Source organism: Beta vulgaris, chromosome 1 (genome assembly GCF_026745355.1).
Source record: "Beta vulgaris subsp. vulgaris cultivar EL10 chromosome 1, EL10.2, whole genome shotgun sequence".
NCBI lineage: Eukaryota > Viridiplantae > Streptophyta > Magnoliopsida > Caryophyllales > Amaranthaceae > Beta > Beta vulgaris.
The window spans coordinates 44,118,370-44,137,584 of NC_079202.1; the positions used below are offsets into that span (position 1 = coordinate 44,118,370).

At 35.8% G+C, this 19,215-nt stretch overlaps 1 protein-coding gene across 1 annotated transcript; it reads right to left on the reverse strand.

Moving 5' to 3' along the window:
• Positions 1-4,617: 4,617 nt before the first annotated feature.
• Positions 4,618-14,102, reverse strand: LOC104893195 (NAD kinase 2, chloroplastic). Its single transcript, XM_010679291.4, has 8 exons — positions 13,409-14,102; positions 10,591-12,528; positions 8,669-8,790; positions 8,441-8,582; positions 8,125-8,349; positions 7,737-7,811; positions 5,175-5,276; positions 4,618-5,036 (listed from the first exon to the last, which is right to left on the reverse strand). Exons 1-8 carry the CDS (start codon positions 13,634-13,636, stop codon positions 4,833-4,835), a joined length of 3,036 nt encoding a protein of 1,011 aa, XP_010677593.1. The 5' UTR covers positions 13,637-14,102; the 3' UTR covers positions 4,618-4,832.
• Positions 14,103-19,215: the final 5,113 nt, after the last annotated feature.

Here is a 19,215-nt window from a genome sequence, read left to right on the forward strand (position 1 = left end):
TTTACTTCTTATAATATACCCAAATTTGTGACCAATAAAGTTTTGTATAATGTTGACTTGTTGAGTCATGAGTGATGGAAGATTAAAATGGCAAATTAGTTAGTACAAATATCTTTTTTTCTATTTTGGGTTAAGTAAATATAGAAGTTTGACTTTATCCTTAAACAAATAATTAGTAGTTCAGTTTCTTGTAAAAGTTTCTCTTGCAAGTAATTTACTCAGTTTCATGAAAGCTACAATTATTTATCTAAATAATTCGCAAAATCCATCAACAACAAGCAATTCTTTTATTGGCAAAGTATATATAAACTGTATTTGCCAAACTAGTTAGGCACGCAACCAGCAGAAGACAAATGTAGTCCTCTATAAGCAAACTGGTGTAAGAGCACTATTGATAATCTGGCTGCATTAAATTGACTAATTCAAGTCTGAAATATTAGGCAATTAGCATAGTCCAAAATATAGTCATATAGTAACAAAGGGGAGGGCGTGCAACTGAAGATAAAGTTGTATTTGGTAAATGACTTTTTAGATAGTTTAGAAGCTAGTTTTTAGCCAAAAGTAAAAGCTCATTCTTTTACTAGCCTTTTATAGTGGATTTTGCTTTCATGTTGGAGACAGTTAACAGCAATAATTCTTATTATAAATTATATTCATAAACAGTTAATAGTCAAACAATCAACATAAACAGTCAATACAAACAACTGGTTCAACAAGTCAAGTAAAATAGCCAATAATCAATGGCCTAACACTTCCAAAGAATGCGAACAAGTATCAACAACAATATGTTATTTTGTTTTGAAAGAGTATACTATTGCTTCTCTTTCTTTTGTTTCTTCTTCCTTTTCTTTCTCAATAAAATCTTTAATCATCTTGGAGAGTGTTTGATTAGATGAAAAATATCACTAAAGATGGGTGGTTTTTTCATTTTTCTTTATTTGGGTTGTAAAGGATGGTAAATCACTAAATGGTTTTAGAAATGTTGAATATAGTTCTTCTTAAGATAAAAAAAAAAAAAAAATTCCTTCACAAAAGAAAGAACGCATATTTTTTCTTCTCGTCTCTTACCTTCCTCTTTCCTCCTTCCATCTATCATCTCCCTTTCATTTATATACTTCCTCTTCCTCTAACTTCCCATGCAAGAAACCAAACAATGAAAACTAATCTACTATCCCTTGCAAATTCATTTTCCGTTGAAAATATTTATATCTAACAAAAAGAGCCTAAAAGATAAAACATTGCAATATTTTTCTCCCATTTTCTTACCTAACTCTTGCCCTCATGGCTCTTCCATCAATCCTCTCTCTTCCATTTCTAATTTTTCCTTATAACTCTTCATGCAAGGAACCAAATAAGAAATTATGTTTTTATGTTTTTCCATGGAAAAACAATTTCATAGAACAATCAATTTTCCATTAAAATCTATCCGACTAATCAACGCCTTAATTTCTCTCATTTAATTATTGTAGGAAAAATGTTGTCCATAATTTCTAGCTAAGAAACCCATAAGCTCTATATTAGCAAAAGAAGATATTAGGACATAAATTCATGATTGGCCAAAAATTCATAAGACAAGGATTCGTCATCTTGGTTTTCTTATATAAGGCCCCAAATTACTACCAAATCACCAAAGAGTACTCAGTCACTTGACAAGACTCTTACCTTAAATCCTAAAAGGGTGAATTTGAGTTTTTCCAAATGTAGTGTTTGGGATGCGGATTACTTTGTCTTCTCCCCTCCCCCTACTCTCGATCTCAAGCACCACCTTATCCGCAATTACCAAACCGAGAAACGGTAAATTAATGATTGGCCAAGATCCTTTTCCTTATTACTAATGACAAAAATTAGTTATACTTCCAAATCAGGAGCAATATTGTTCATCCTAGAAGCAGACGCAATACTGCTTCTCTTTAATATTTTTGATCCCTACCTTGTTTGTGGCATCCACTGCAACAGCATGGGCCAGAGCCACCATTAAACTAACAAACCCTACTAAGACTATTTGCATATTCCATATAAAACATCACTTCATCTTGAACATCATCCCACTGGATATATTAGGTTGCTCTTAAAAGCACCTGCTAACAGCAATAATCAGTACGGAAGTTGACTTGGAGAAGGAACACAGTTAATTGTACGGGAGATGAATCTCACCCACTTCTCACATACCGCTCAGCTCACCCCTTGTTGGAGCGCACTTAAGAGCTAGTACAAGCGTTCTTCTAGCAGATTATTTTGCACCCACCTTCACCTTATTGTCACAAGATTTACTAGTACAATCGTGTCGAATTCTAAGATCAGCATGATTCAAATTCAATTTAAATAGCTACCCACCTATTATAGATGGGTAGATCGTGTCGAATTCGATGCTACAAAAATGACCTACTCTATTGTTCAAGAACGAGAAAATCATGGTTGACTTGAACTGGACCGATTCGGACCGAGAAGCGATACTAGTTGAATTATATCATAAGCTAATGAACAACAAGTACCAAGATAGACCCAAGCTTGAACCAATCTAACACCGAAACAAATGACTCGTTATTTGATAGGAGTACCTAAATCGAACCTAATGCTTGATTAAGATTTCTACTCCTAACGGCCTATTTCGTATATATACTAAATGAAAATAATGGCTATGAAATCATATGTAATTTGCAAAATGAATTTCTTCCCCGTTACATGGTAATACAATCTTACCCCAAAAAAGTGAGAGAGTTCACAACATCCATTCTCACTCAATTTAACATATAAAATGGTAATGTATGAAAATGCAAATTTGTGAAGGAAAACAAATGTTTTGGAATGGATTCTCACCACTATGAACAATTGACATGATATTGTTTTACATGACCACACCAAAATGCATTATCGTTACAGTCAAGCAAAAAGAACAGGTGCTTCCGGTATCCTAACCCTCCTTGAATGGACTTATATTTATATGCATCTGTTGTCTATTTATTGGTCCTTAGGAGGCAAGTCCACTATACTCAGTCTAGGGGTGGTCATGGATGGTTAACCGTCCCGAAACAACATTTTGGCTCGGTAACCGAAAGTTCCAGTCCGCTCTTTTTGCGAACCGTAACCGTTTAGACCCATTATCGGATAAGAGGTTTACCTTTTTTCGGTACGGTTTTTTGGTTAACCATTAACCATTATTTAAATTATATTATAATGTTTTACTTAATCTACATATATATTTTTTATTTTTTTGTGCATATATTCTATATTAAATACACTATAATATCTATACAAATATATTAAAAGGCGTGCGAAAACAAGAAACTGTGTTATTATCATAGTGTATTTGATCCCAAGACCTCAAGTTCATATACTAAAGTTTTAACCACTAGGCTAAGTTGTATTTAGTGTTATTATCATAAAGTATTATATTAATAAATGAAAATTTTCCTTACCCGGGGCATAGCCCGGGCCTAATAACTAGTAAAATGTATTATAAAGTGGATAATAAACGTATTGGAAAACATAACTAACACTAAGAATTCACTCCATTTCCTAATTATAGTGTTTATATTAGTACTAGAGTTTCCAAATACTCGCATACTTTCTCTAATTATTGTGACTTAGTAACAAATATTAGAATTAATGTGATTGTTTGAAAATGTTTCACAATAATTATATATAGAAAAAATATATCTCGGTATTTTGATTAACTGTTCACTCAAAAATCATAATCGTAACCGTACTGTTTAACCGTTAATTTTATCGGTTCGGTAACCGTACCGTTAAAACAATTTTTTATCAGTACGGTTTCCACCCATTTTAACCGAGTATTTCGATATTTCGGTACAATATTTCGATTTCGGTTTTTTATGAACACCCCTAATACTCACGGTATACTTAAGGTTCAACTCTATTAGCAATATGTACTCCTTAAATTCATAATCAAACTTTTGTCGATTTCAACACTTATTTGTTCATTATTGCAATAATGCTTAGTAAATTTATATAGCACAAAATAAAACATAATTTAAAATACGTAGAGATGTTATTTTCACATCGACATTGATAACGTAAATCAAGATCAATGAACTTTGACTACAAAGAGTCTAATGAGGTCAGTACAACGTATGAGCAGTACTGAACTGTACTGTACTGTACAGCAAGAGCAGAAAACCTCAGTGGAGAAAAATAAACTATTTGAGCAAGAATAGCAAGTTTCATAGTTGCATGTTCAGCAATCTGATTAGGGAACCACTTCTAAGTGGTATGTTCTGGATTCACTTATTTATTTTGTCCTAAGTTTTTAGAATAATGAAGATTCGATTCCAGGTTAGGTCTTAGGAAGCATAACCATTTAATTTAATGGAACAGCAGTGTCAGACATTTTACTTTGCAGCTGTCAGGATTCAACTTAAGAATCATTAATCTGTTCTTTTATTATTAATATTTGCTTTTTTTTGTGAGAAAATGCTAAAATAAATATTATTATTCTCTTGCAAGATTTTTTTTTTTTTTGATTTATATGAGCCATGAAGGCAATACTTCTCTTATAAGAATATGAATACGGTTCATTCTGCTTAATTATTTCACTATTTCACCAATTCCAGTGAATGTAACAGAACGCTTATGCTTCAGAAGAACCTCCAAGTATGCTCAAGAGAGGAAAAAAGTGTTTTTTATTGCATTGTATATGAACTGATCAATATACAGTATGACTTCCAAAAAATATATTTATGTCAAAAATGACGTGGCCACCCGAGGAATTGATGGTGTTGTTAATCCCTATAATTATGATATTTGCAGATTATATGAAAAGTTATGTACAGCAATTTACATGAACCTGTCACCAGATAAGATTGGAGAATGCTTCAAAGGGCCTTTTGATCTTGCCTCTCATTCCAGTTTAGGCAACGAATCAGACTATGAAACCAATCGCCAGTCTGATCTGACTTGTTGACAGTAGGGAGTGGATGCTTGCTCATCGATATTCGTACTGAGTCTCCTCGAGAAAGTTGTTGCCTTCTCTTGCCATCAAAGGATACCCAAGCATTGCTCCTTGCATCCGCTGGGACCTACGTTTAAAATACAAGAGTTCCTTATGTCTCAAACAATTCGAACATTCAAGTCAGAAACTTAAGAAATAAACTTTAGTAGTAGCATGATACGTAATTTCAATTTTTTACAATCATATGAAGAACGAAACACTTTACCTTCAATTCCAGCCGTGCGGAATCTGGAAGTATCACCGGTCTGAATGAAAGTGAATGTGGACAAATAGGGGTAAACAACATACAGGGAACATTTGGATGAACCTGCATTCAAGTCCCATCAAAAGTACATGCAAGTCATATATAGGCAAACACACCAAATATTAAGACGACAAACACCAACATAGCTAAGCAACTGGAGAAGTTGTTAGCTAAATTACAACCCTCGGCGAACACGCCTTAAATTTAAACAAATAAAGCACTAGTTGTGAGTGCAAATAACGCTAGTAGTAATCATGGAAAGGAAAAGAAGAGTACCACTACTATGAGAAAACCTGTGAAGCATAACGTAGGAAAGGAATGAAAACATGGACTGTGAAACAACCAAACATCTGTACCCAAGGCTAGAAAGGACAAGGTATCTTGAACAAAACACCAGGTAGCTCCATCTGCGCCACCCACTAACATACTTTTTCGAAATCCTATTAATTTGTATCACCAGACATGGGTCTGTGAAAAGATTACCAATCACCCAGAGAGTTCAAATCCATTAGAAGAGATTGATAACAATCTAAAAGACAACATTCTATAATATTCTGAATTCATATAAACAATAATCAGACCGGTGAAGAAATCTTGCCTTAAGATTAGATGAAAAATGAGATATATGTAAGATTTGAAGCAACCAATTCTCTGAGATTTTGGTGATATTAAAGGTCATGCAGAGTTTTCTTGGATTAATATGATCCTGCATGGATTCATGACTTTGTGTCCCTTGGAAGATGCGTGATGCTGACCATGTTGCTTACTTACCTCAGTTTTCCCTCAAGATAACCTGATTTGCTAAGGGGCCTCATACGAGCAAGAAGCCACAGTTCCTTTTGGGTAATCATGTTTGTCTAATGTCTAGTATCCCTCTAACGGTTGCAGAGAGATAAAAACTAGCAGATACTTTATTGTTTCGTTGAGGATCTTTAGAGGGAACAACAGGGATACCCTTAGAAGTACGCATGCTTTATGTTCTAGTCTAGAGATTTATCTAACATGTTTCGTCTCTATTGTTTTTCCTCGCCGGGTATTAATTGTGGCTGGGAATAAGATCAATTTCCGGGAATATTTCTTGGGAAGGATCGGAAGTATCTTTTTCAATTTCTTTGTCACGTCTCATGTAAGGTTTTATCTCTATATATTACAGTTACTATATTAGCCTTCTTGGTCAGAAAAGTTAGTGTCATTTCATTGAACTTCCAGTTTTTAAATGGGATCGGGATGAGCTCACTAATTTGATGAAGGTGTTAAAAAGCTTCTTCATTTCGAGATTCTCCCAATTAGAAATTTCATAGGAGGAACAAATTCGTCTTCTTAATTCTAGTTCCTAATACAAGCACTTGCAATAAATCTCATCTCTTGCCTTCTTTACCTGTCATATCGAAGAAGATTATGGTGCTTGTGTGGACATCTTGAAGGGAAAGACTCAAAAACAATGACACTGCAAGTTCCGCAACCAAACACATGCATTTACTTGATAAGTGCATTCTGCTTGAGAACTGGTAAGGAATGGAATCATTTATTGATGAAATATGAAATAAATAGCTGCCTTTAATATAGATATATAAAGGTCGAAGAATCCATTGTCATCTTTTGCAATCACTACTATCACATCTAAAAGTTATGTCTAGAAGTTACTTCCTGGCTCTTGTAGTAGTAACATAGGTAATGCTGAAAGGTCAACGGTAAGTAGAAACAAAAGCATAGCCCTACCTAGCTTCTGAATAATGGAACTTGTTAGTCAAATACTAAATTGCTCATGGAAATTTCAACATAGGTAATGCTAAGTTGCATTGTCCAACATATTAAAGCATATGCAGTTAACATAATCAAGCAAGTTTTCATACATTCCAGCAGCGGAAGGTGACAACTTGCTGACATGATAGCTGCTACTGCTGAAATAGAAAACCTCTATGGTCGTAAATAATCAAACAGGTACAAGCTTGTCCACGCAGAGACGAAATATTTTCCACACAGACCACGATAAAATCAGATCCTATGAAGCACAGAAACTTTTGGGACCTGGGGGTTTCCCGTTTCCGTTCCTATAACCCCAGCCATTTCTGTGCTAATGAAGCCCGTAAATGACTAAGACATGAGAATTCTCGCTTTGAATATGTTCCCATATGTTAGGCATTGTAAGGCTTTCCAATGGATACAAAAAGATCGATCATAATTTGTCAATGGATTGAACATAATCAAAACTGTTTGTTAGATTATTTGCAATTCTCAATTGTTTTAAGAATATAGTTCACATTTGGGTTTTCCTTAAGGGTCTAATGGATATAGCTACTCTATTATCATAGAAGTAAACCGTACATCGGACCCCTACTCACCCTAGATGGGGAGCTTCTAGAAGCCTTGGAATAATGTTGATATTGTGTTTAAGGTAAGATCATTGTCATGGTTTTATTTCTTTTAGATATAAAAGCTGACTCATAAAGCAGAATTAGTTAAACGGCAGATACTAGTTTTTATATTTCACTAAACCATTAGGAAAGTATTCTTAAATCTTACCATGGAACCTCCTGCAGCTGTTGAATATGCTGTACTTCCAGTAGGTGTTGCCACTATAATCCCATCACCTTGGACCTGCAGCGCATAATTTGTATGTATAAATATAATTTGCAAGGGGAGAAAGCTAAAAATTATATCTGTATCTTGAACATATCAAACACTCAGAAAGTCTCAAGGATTTGGCTTGCAAACTCTAATAAAAGCTGGTCAAAAGACTTGTGTCCAAGTTTGTTCTAAAAAGGAAAGAACTTTCATCATCTACCCTAAAAAATTTTTACATATTTGTTATAAAAGACGCAATTAACATTAGAAGGAAATTTCTACACAGAGCAATCACCCAAATGAAGATGCTAGGCCATCATAAAACAAGTAAGTTTATTATTCATACCTTGGTTATAAGTCTGTCATGCTCATAACACTCAATTTTAGACAAATATGGGTTTGAACCACGATCAACCACCACCTCATTTAACACATCAAATATTTTACCAGGCATTGCTTTGCCATTTCTGAAAACCTCACATCGAAGCCGCATCCTCAGTGTTATATAAACACCATCTGTGGTATTATTTCCATGAATAACTTGTCTAAGGTCTTGTTTATAGCCTTCGAACTGCACAAATAAAACTGAAAATTTAGTTTATGGTTTATAGAAGATGAAATGGAGAACAAATTTTAATTGAAGCACTAGTTCAGAACTGCACATTATGGGATGTGAGAAAACCAAGAGATCCAAGGTTGAATGACACCACCGGAGGCACCGCATCTCTAAATAAATTTGATGCATGGAGAATCACCCCATCACCTCCCAAACATGCAACAAAATCGACCTTTTCATGAAGATCACTGCAATAGAACGATGAACTAGCTCAGTGCTTGAAATTACGAGTTATTTAGATCGACCTGAGGACCCATCATGCAGCAAAGTTTACCTGCTATCTTGACCATAAAATGTTTGAACAAAACCAAACCCCGGTATTCTTGCAAATATATCATGCACATCTGGCTCAACAAGAACATTCATCCTTTCTTGGTGATATAAGAAAGATGCAACCTACACAGCAAGATGATGAGATATTTTGAGAGATTTTCATGACACATAATTGCTTCAAAAATCAAAAAAAAAAAGCCACATAACAGAACACGTTACACATTTTCTCATAATTCAGAACTGTAACAACACAATAAAGATTAACCTGTTCATCATAAGAGACAGCCAACTGCATGTGCTTGCATAGACTAATATGCCCTGGGGATGCCATCTAGCTTAGTTGGTAAAGTTTTTTGGGGGTCGTACCCAAAACCTGGGATCGAATCCCATCTACATCAATGCGCTTAGTCGCTCTCTAACACCAATATTAGACTAACACTAACAGATAGTCAAGCAAACGCTAACAGTATCAATTATTGACCTCTTACCATGTATTATTACATGTTAATTAGTAGACATGGCCAGAATAGAAGACAGTTCGGTTTTCTGTCGTATTGACGCAAAACGACACCCCTTTAGTGAAGTTTCCTAAGAAATCACAGAATTCAGAAAGAAAGATAGGGTCTTGAACTGTTTCCTCAGGATTTAAGTGCTAAAGTAAACTGACTTCGTGTGTTTTTAGGGTTTGTGGAAAACAAAATATGAAGAGCTTGTATTGGGTATTTCGGGGTTTAGTTTCCGTAATTCAAGGATAGATTGGTTTGATCATGTGCAAGCAATCAAGGATAAGGTTGGATTTTCTCTTGAAGGAACTCTGCAAAAAAGCAAGCACAAAGTTTAAGTGTTTGGCGCAAGTTAGGGAAATAATCAAAAGACTAAAGCACGCCAATCAACTCAAATGGCCTTGGCACCGAAGCAAGCCAACCCACACACCATTAGCAGCCCTACACTAACTACTCTCCTAATGCACCGCCCTGGTAAACAATTAAGCATCTAATGCAGCCAATTAATCAGCCTTTACAACCTAGAACCTCGTTAAACTGAACTCCCCAAAATATCACAAAGCTAAAATCAATTTCATATGAAAGCATTGTATCAGAATAAGTTCAAATAAATGTCAATACAAATTGGAATTCGGAAATCCCAATCGTCCCCTAATAATTGTTAATAATACTTCCTTCGTTCCTTTATAATTGCATCATCTCCCATCTTGGGAAGCTCCATACTAATTGCATAATTACCTTATTGAGTAATGGGTTCTCTCTATCTCTCTCCTATTGCATGGTCCCTCTTTTTATCTCTATCTATGTCTCTCCTCATCACGGGCTCCTTAATTTACGTGTCACTCACATATGACACCGAATTCCCCCTATCTAAGAAGTTGTGGGAGGGGTTGCACCAATGATGAGGTGTAACTGTTGTATAAGATATTTTTTAATATATATGCGCATGTTTTGCCTTCTACAAGTCTTCCATCATCTCGTCAATCTTTGGGTAGATAGTATAAAAGTATACTGGTGTATTCGTAAGTTAGCTGGCTAATGTGGTAGACTTACTGTACTAAGGCCGAAAGGTATTTGTTTTCAATCTGAACACCCTATATCTCGTGAGTCATGACACACAAAGTATTGCATTGTGCACCAAAAGGCTGTAAAAAAACTAATACTGAAACAGATAATACAACAGGAATGAAAAACCCAGCATGTATCGACCATTGACAGGGTTTAGACTCTATAGGGTTTAAAATGTAGACAGCATTACCCCTGGCCAGTTGAGACTAGTAACGGAGACTGTCTATTAATTATTTTTATTTTTGATAAAAGGGAAGATGCAGAAATATGGGGAATCTAAGGTGTCTCACACAACTTGTTTAAAATAGGAGGCTAAAATTGAAGATATAGGGACAACGAGGTCGGATTTCACCTCTTTAGCTTCCTCCATAAGTTCTGGCCCAAGCTTCTTCAATAAAAGGACAGTCTTTGGTGTAGATTTCCACATAAGCATCTGTTGCTGTGTACTCGGGTGCGTAAATGCAAGTGATGATTCTGTCACCTTTTCTCTTGTACAAGAGAACCCATCAGTGCGAACGAGGAACATCTCCGCTTTTTTTCTTGACTGTATTCTAACAACACCAGTTGCTGAAGCACACATGTTTCCGTCAATTACCTCCACACCCTTATCTCCTGGAACTACAGAGACATGACCATTATTCTTCTGATTAGACCCAGTAGCTTCCGACATGTCCTTGCCCAAATTTTTTTTCGTAACACTAGTTAAAGGCTCATTTGTCGTAATGGGAGGCCTATCCCTATTAGTAATTGAACCACTAGAGTTGCGATCACTGCAAGCTAGAGTTGTACCATTCCCTGTAGCTTCTTGTGGGCCACGCTTAAAAAGATCCTTGCTACCAGATGAACCATTTGTACTCTCAATCTCCATCAGAGTTCCCACAGAATCCATTCCGACTTGCTCAATTTTCTTACTGCTACTAGCATATGCTTTTTTTGGAGAAGGAACCAACTCTGACCGTTTCCGTCGGAAGTCTACAAAAGCAGAAGGAGAAACTTTTTTGCTACCAAAAAATTTGGACATTTCTTTTCTAGACAAGATATTACTGGGAGGACGTTGTGACATGAAAGGGTCAATATTTGCAGTTGCACCAGACTCTAACAAACTAGAATTATGTTCAGTTAATGGCACACATTCACTGTTATTAAGGTGATCATTGCTTCCCCCCTTGGTTAGCTGAACACGTTTTTCAATAATTACTGAATCTTGACTAGACAATACCCCATTAAGGGTGCTTGTGGAATCTCTTATATCCAGCAAGGATTTTCCATCCTCCAGAAATTTCTCCGCATTTGCAGTTAAAGATGTATCAATCGAAGACATTCCATCTGTTCCTTGCGCTAAAGTTCCGTCAGCAGAAATGGAACCATTGGAAACAAGCTGCTTCTCACAGCGGGCCACATACTGCCTCCATCTTGAAACCACAGCTGAAGTTCTCCATACGCCTTCTTTACTATGCAGATAGAGGGGTCTCCTGGAGGGATCAGATACCAAAGACGCAAATTTCTCAACCTGCTCCATTGAAGGTGCTGTTCCAATCTCAACTGGCAACTTAATCAACTCAACCTTCCCAGAGCCAACAGCATCATCTATCGCAGCTTGATAGAAATTGTCTTTCACAGACTCAGCTCTAAGATCAACAATGGTGCGGAAACCTTTGTCAATTAACCACTTCAAACCTTCTTCCGTCACCTGACCACCTCTCCAGAAAGCCACATCAGAATCTGTAGGCATTATGTCTTCTTTGATAGTGGACATAGATACTGGTACCCAATTGGCAAACAACATATGACTGGGACACTCTTCCCCCCGCCGGAAGCCCAAATCATAGCACAGGTTTTTCAGGCGTTGAAGTTTCCTCCATACATCAAGGTTTTTATCATCACCAGGTGCTAAGTAATTCTCCAGCGCAACATGCAGACTTTCACAACATCTCTTGATCTCACCTCTGAAGTTTGCAAGCGGTGGCAGCTTGTCCTCCATAGTGTTTATCTCTTCAACACGAAAGGATGTCATAAGTGATGACCTGCCAGAAAGAACGTCTTGCCTTCCTTTATTTAAGAGAGAGATCATCCATCCGAGTACTGTAACTATCTTATCTTCCAACACCTCTGAGGAGAAATCGTATGAAACTGTACAGACACCAGTTACAGGATCACATAAAACGTTCATCAATGTAGAATGTAGAACTTCTGCAGCCCTAAATATCCTGCAGTAAGCCTCCACCTCTGCAATGTCTCCAGGAACAGGGCCAATCCAACGCAGTTGGGACACATCATGAGGTTGAAAAGTCTGTGAAACATGAAAAAATTTACTATTTTCTGATGGATAAAAAGATCTGATAAATAACGTGAACCTTAGAAAACTCCAGCAACTAAGCTACCAAAGGGTTTCCAATGTTCAAAAAAAAATCAGGTTTCAACAAATGATCGAACACCTTAACAAACATAATGACAGGAAACACAAAACAACCTTTAGTCTAACATATTAGAAAAGAGGAAAAGTTATTCAGTGATGAGATATATAACTATAACTTACTATCTGAGAGAACGAAACTTAGAGTATGACTACATTAAGTATTATCATCAATATAACTTCAAACAAATCCTCCCATTATTGAATAAAAATTGTTGAATGTGGGAAATCCGCATTTCAGTTATCACATGTAGACTTAAGTGAGTTGCAAAGTTCAAACCACAGATATTAGAACTATAAGGAAGACAAACGGCAACACACGAACTCGGAATGGTGCAATCCCCTTCTCAAGGTAGAGCTAAAACCTCCGCGGGAGGATATAGAAGTCTACTCCCATACATGAAATTGCAGCATTGAGTACTAGTGGTGGATTGTGGCGTAGAATGGACCGAGTTTTTCTGAACTCTATAGGAGTAACTGTGAACAAAAGCACTCCAACAGGACATTACCCATATAGAATAACACATTAGCACTAAACCACTATCTTAAGTTCCCGTCAAAATTAACCATACAAAATAGACAACAAACCAAATAAAATTCAACCAAATTCACATCTTTGAATAACCCAATATGCACACAAACTCGTAAAAAATCACAATTGACCCTACATCAACCAAATTCACAACACCTTCAAAAGCAAAAACACAAGAGAAAAATTTAATCATCAAACTATTCCTTAAACCAATTAAATTAAAACCTGAAAATCCAAACCAAAGTTCAGCGTAAAAGGCTTTTGAAACTCTGCAGAAACCACAAATTTAAGGCGGCGTAACTCCTTTTTCTGCAACACTACTAACCCATATACACCACCAAATAACTTCTGCCCACGTCTAAAATCGGCAAATTTGAAGTACCCAGATGGGCAAAATTGGAAATACGACGCCGTATTTGTTGCGGTTGGATAGTGGTTCATCTCTATAACCATCTACTGTAAAAGACCCACAAACCAGCATCTAATTTATACTTCTTAAGCCAACATGTGTTAGATTTCTACACATACAAAATAACATTAAAGAATGAAACTTTTGTGGGATTCTTTGATTTTATTTTTCGTGGGTAAATTCATTCATATTCTTTGGATTGAAATTGGTGAGAATTTGGTTAGATTATGGTGGGAGTAAGAAGAAAGAAAAAGACAGTGTGGATGTGGGTGAGGTTTAGGACGAAGACATGGTGGGTATTGTGAAATGGGTGTCATTTTCATCCTCATCTTTATCATCTTCTCTGCTGTTCTTTTATCCAGAATCCTAAAATTTTTCTGGTGAAGATTTTTAGTGTTGTACTTGTCACAGAGTTTCGTTGAAGTCGAGGGTTGAAGGTGATGTGATTTGGCAGTAATCTCAGGTAGATCAGCAGCCACACACGTCCTTAGTTTCCTGTCCGAAGAGTTGATTGGATATTGGATTTTAAAAAAAAAAAAAAGGTATGATGAAGTTCCTTATAAGTAGGGATGGGCAAGCGTCGGGTTTGGGTCGGGTCCAGTTGGACTCTAGACCTGGATCCTAAATTTTTTTGCAAACCCGGACCCTAAGGGTTTGAAAAAATTGGACCCTAACCCAGACCCTTAGGGTCTGGAGGGTCCAGGCCAAATTCTTTATTTTGCCAAATTTTCAGCATTACTAATATCAATAATCATCTGAAATTCGCATGAAACAAATACAAAAAAACGCATGAAACAAACATAAGAATTCGCATGAAACAAACAAAAACTTATTAACTTAAAAAAAAAAAAACGAAACAAACACAATTCACAAACATATAAACTGAAAAAAAAACGAAACAAAAACACAAACATACAAACTGAAAAAAAAACGAAACAAACACAACTTACATAAGAGTTCGGAATGGGTGTTTTTGTATTTTAGTTTAGGTTTCAGTCTTTTAGAAAATCAGTTTGTATTTTTTTTTTTTAAAGTTAAAATGTATATATTAAATAAGTTTAGGGTCTAATGGTCGGGTCTGAGTCCAAAAATTTAAGACCCGAACCCTAAAAAATTCACTTGGACCCAGACCCTTAAATTCAGGTCGGGTCCAACAGGGTCCGTTTTTGTATTTTAGTTTAGGTTTCAGTCTTTTAAAAAATCAGTTTGTATTTTTTAAAAAAAAAGTTAAAATGTATATATTAAATAAGTTTAGGGTCTAATGGTCGGGTCTGAGTCCAGAAATTTAAGACCCGGACCCTAAAAAATTCACTTGGACCCAGACCCTTAAATTCGGGTCGGGTCCAACAGGGTCCGGATAGGGTCCTGGACCCATGCCCATCCCTACTTGCAAGGAAGAGGGAAATTGGGGATCCCTCCTTGTAAGGGGTGAGACTCGATCCCTTGACCTCTGGGATTGAAGGTTGTGTCAATACCACTAGGCTATTACCTGCTACTCTATTGATTATTGGATATACGTGTATATTAGCGAACATAAGGCCAAAAGCACGTATCATTTTTTAACAATACATAATCATTTAAAAAACCATTATATTCCACTATATCATGAAAGTCATTATAAAATTAAGAAACATACTATATCATATATAAACTATATCTAAACAATCTACTTATATCATTCAGTAACTACATCATTTTCTAATTTGTGTACTATAAGGCCCATTTGAATAATATAATCTTAATGTTATAATCAATGATACAATGATTTTTAATTTGTGTACATCTTAATGTAGTTATTGAATGATGTAAGTACCCAGATGGGAAAAATTAGAAATGATCTCTATTATATAAGGGAAGGGGGGAGCAACGGTATCCTTTTTTGAAATGCCTATTTTGCCCGCCTTCTCTTTCTAAATTATAAAAGGAATGTCAAAATCATAATCAGCACTAAAAAAAAACTACCGAAAATTAATTTACAGTACTCACTCACAAATCACTTAAAAGAAGAAACTTTACAAATCACTCATACAATTGAGAAAATCACATTATAAAAATCACGCAAATCACTCAAATAATCCGGAAACTTTATTAAAACTTAAAATTAGCATACAAACTAAAACTAATAACCTAGAACGTCAATACTTACAAATCACTATTCTCAAGAACCATTCACATTAATGTTAAGAAACTGTTCTCATTAGTTGAAGTTCGAGACTCAACGTGATGGTATTGGAATCTCGGATGCGGTAAACATGGCTCGATCACAAATGTACTTCCCAAACTATGTTAGAATGATAGACTTCCTCATCAATAGCGGTTTGATTCAGCAAATACAAGGGGGATGCGCTGTATTACTCGATCTGGTTCATTGTAGTTTTTTCAAAGATAAATTTGATTTAACCTTGTTTAATTGTATCTTATGTTTCTTTAATATCTATTGTAGATACAGTTTAACCTTCCATTAATGAAATTTCTCTTTTAAAAAAAAATAAAAAGAAACATATACGGAGTATTATAGTATTGATTGGAAATATGTACATTTAATGAAGAAAGTCTTGTGTCAATGTCAAGGCAATGAAATTTCAACCCCAAAATGTATCCGTTATTCACAAAACGACTTATGACGCGCTTCTATAATGAGTAATGATATGCCCATATCCGATATGGGTCAATATCATGGCATTTATGTAATTTTTATGACAAAAATAATGTTAAAAAATTATAATTTTTTAGTTTTTCATTTTTTTTTTGGAGCTTGTTAGTTGAAATCTTATATCATATCAATTAGCTATTAAATCATATCTGGATTACATCTAATCATATCAAGTATCCGATATGGAAAAAGTTGTCCCATATCGGATATGGGCAAATACTTTCTCCTTCTATGATGGAGAATGGTAATGAAATTTTATAAAGTAAAACAGATATCTGATGACGAAAAATCATTAACATATACTCCCTCTGTTTCATTTTAATCTACACACTTACACTTTTCACGCATGTCAATGTAAAACTTTGAGGACATATATCTTTAGTTTTGTATTTGTAAAAATTATAAAAAGTATATATTAATAAAATACATACTAAGATGAATCTAACAAGATCCCACATGACTATGTTTTTATTCACGTATAAATCACAAAAGAAGGTCAAAGTGCAATTTGTGAATAGTGTAAAATGTCAAGGTGTGTAGATTAATATGAAACAGAGGGAGTATGAATAAAATAGTTTCTTAGATTTGGGTGATGTTTGGATTTGTATTTTCGAGTCGGGTATAGTCAATCTTCAATCTGTTTAATGTTGTTAAATAAAATTGAATTACAATAAAATTATGTTAGATTAAAAAATTAGGATAACATGAAAGAAACATAATTCTTGGTTAATAGGAATTATAAATGAAAAAAAATCTTCGCGCCAAAGATTCTCTCGCGGTGCACGATAAGAACACCCTTTCTTATCCTATACCGTCAGCCATGGCAGGACGATCAAAGGCAAAAGCGAAGAAATCAGGAGGAAAGAACAGCAATAAAGAGAAGAAGAAAGGTTCGGTAAGTCCAATTACAGGACAAAAGCACAAATCGATGGCGGAATTGCACGGAATTGAAGATTTGGTAATTCAAACCCCCGAATTTGAAAAACCGTTATCCCCTGTCAGTTCTTTGAAGGAGTTGCAGAATCAATCAAGAGAGAAGGCTACTCTTTCTGAATGGCTTACGATCATGAAGAAGACTCAAGGTCGATTGGAGGCCATTAATGGAGGTAAAACTCAAGCTCGAACTTTATTGAATGATTTTGAAAAGGTGCAAAATGATGATCATAGTAGTGTTAAAGACTCTCCGGCAATCAAAATTGAATTTGAAGATGTTAAGGAGGAAATTGAATATTGGGAGAGTGCTGTAGTTTGTTATGTTGTGGGTGCAAATCCTCCTTACCCTGTTATGGAAGGTTTTCTGCGTAGAATTTGGGCAAAGAAAGGGATAGAGAAAATTGTAGCTGTAAATAAGGGGGTTTTTCTTGTGCGATTTCATAATGTTGATCAAAGAGATGTGGTATTGAATTCTGGATTCCAATTTTTTGACAAGAAACCTCTTATTGTTAAACAATGGCACGCTGAGATGGATTTCCAAAAGGAGGATCTCAAAACTGTTCCGATTTGGATTCAATTACCAGCACTAGATTTGAAATATTGGGGTGAAAGATGTTTGTTCAAATTAGTGGCTGGTATTGGAAAACCTCTCAAACTGGACCAATCCACTATTAACAAGGATAGATTGCAATTTGCTAGAATTATGATTGAAACAAGGATGAATCAAGATCTTCCAGAAGAAATAGTGTTTGAAAATGAGAAAGGGGTGATGATGACACAAAAGGTGCACTATGAGTGGAGGCCTATTAGATGTGATACATGTGCTGGCATTGGACACTCTAATAAGGAGTGTGTACAGAAGAAGCAGAAGAAAGTAGGAGAGAAAGTCTGGGTGCAGAAAGGAAATGATGGAAAGAAGGATGCAAAGGGGTTCCAGAAGGTGATGGGGCAGATTCCAAAGGAGCCACATGTAGTTGAGCCAATTAACACAACCAATACTTTTGCTGTATTGAGGAATGATGAGGAAGGAGAACTATTGGAGGTTCAGGAGGGTGATTTAATAGGGGCAGTACATGGTGAGGGGGAGGGAGATCCCCCTACCATGGATGGATAACATCCTTGTGTGGAATGTGAGGGGGCTAAATAGTCACAAAAAGCAATTAGAAGTGAGGAACTTTATTGGGACTCACAACATCAGATTATTTAGCCTCCTAGAAACAAAGATAAAAGCCCCAGCACTGGGGGACTTTTATCTTAAAGTGTGTCCTGGGTGGTGTATCACCACAAATAATATGTGGCATGGAAATGGGAGAATTATCCTAGGGTGGCATCCCACTGCAGTTCATGTTAATGTACTGTTTAGTTCAAGCCAGATGATTCATGCTGAAATTCAGATCATTAATGGTGGTAAGAAGTTTTTTTGCTCATTTGTATATGGCTTGAATGAAAGGAAGGGTAGAGAAATCCTATGGAAGGATTTAGTGTCTCTAGATATAAGGGATGAGCCTTGGATAATCATGGGTGATTTCAATGCACTTATGAGTACTGAAAGATAGAATAGGGCTTCCTGTCAGAGAAAGGGAAATTGTAGATATGAAGGAATGTATGGACAGATGTAGCATGATGGAAGTAAAGACTTGTGGACAGTTTTTTACTTGGAATAATAAACAAGAGGATATGAGTAGAGTCTTTTGTAAATTGGATAGGGTAATGGGAAATGAAGCATGGATCACAGATTGGCCTCTTTCAGAAGTCACAATCTATCCAGAAGGGGAATATGACCACTGTCCATTGATCATTAGAACTTTTCTGGATAAGGGTAAGAAAAAACCTTTTAGGTTTTTTAATATGTGGTGCTTGGCTGAGGATTTTACTACTATTGTGAGTGGAGTATGGCAACAACAAATTCAAGGGACTAAAATGTTCCAAGTGGCTAGCAAACTGAAGTTATTGAAGAAAGAGCTAAAGAATCTGAACAAATCTCAATATGGTGATGTTTCAGTTCAAGATGCTCTGACTTACAGCACTATGATTGAG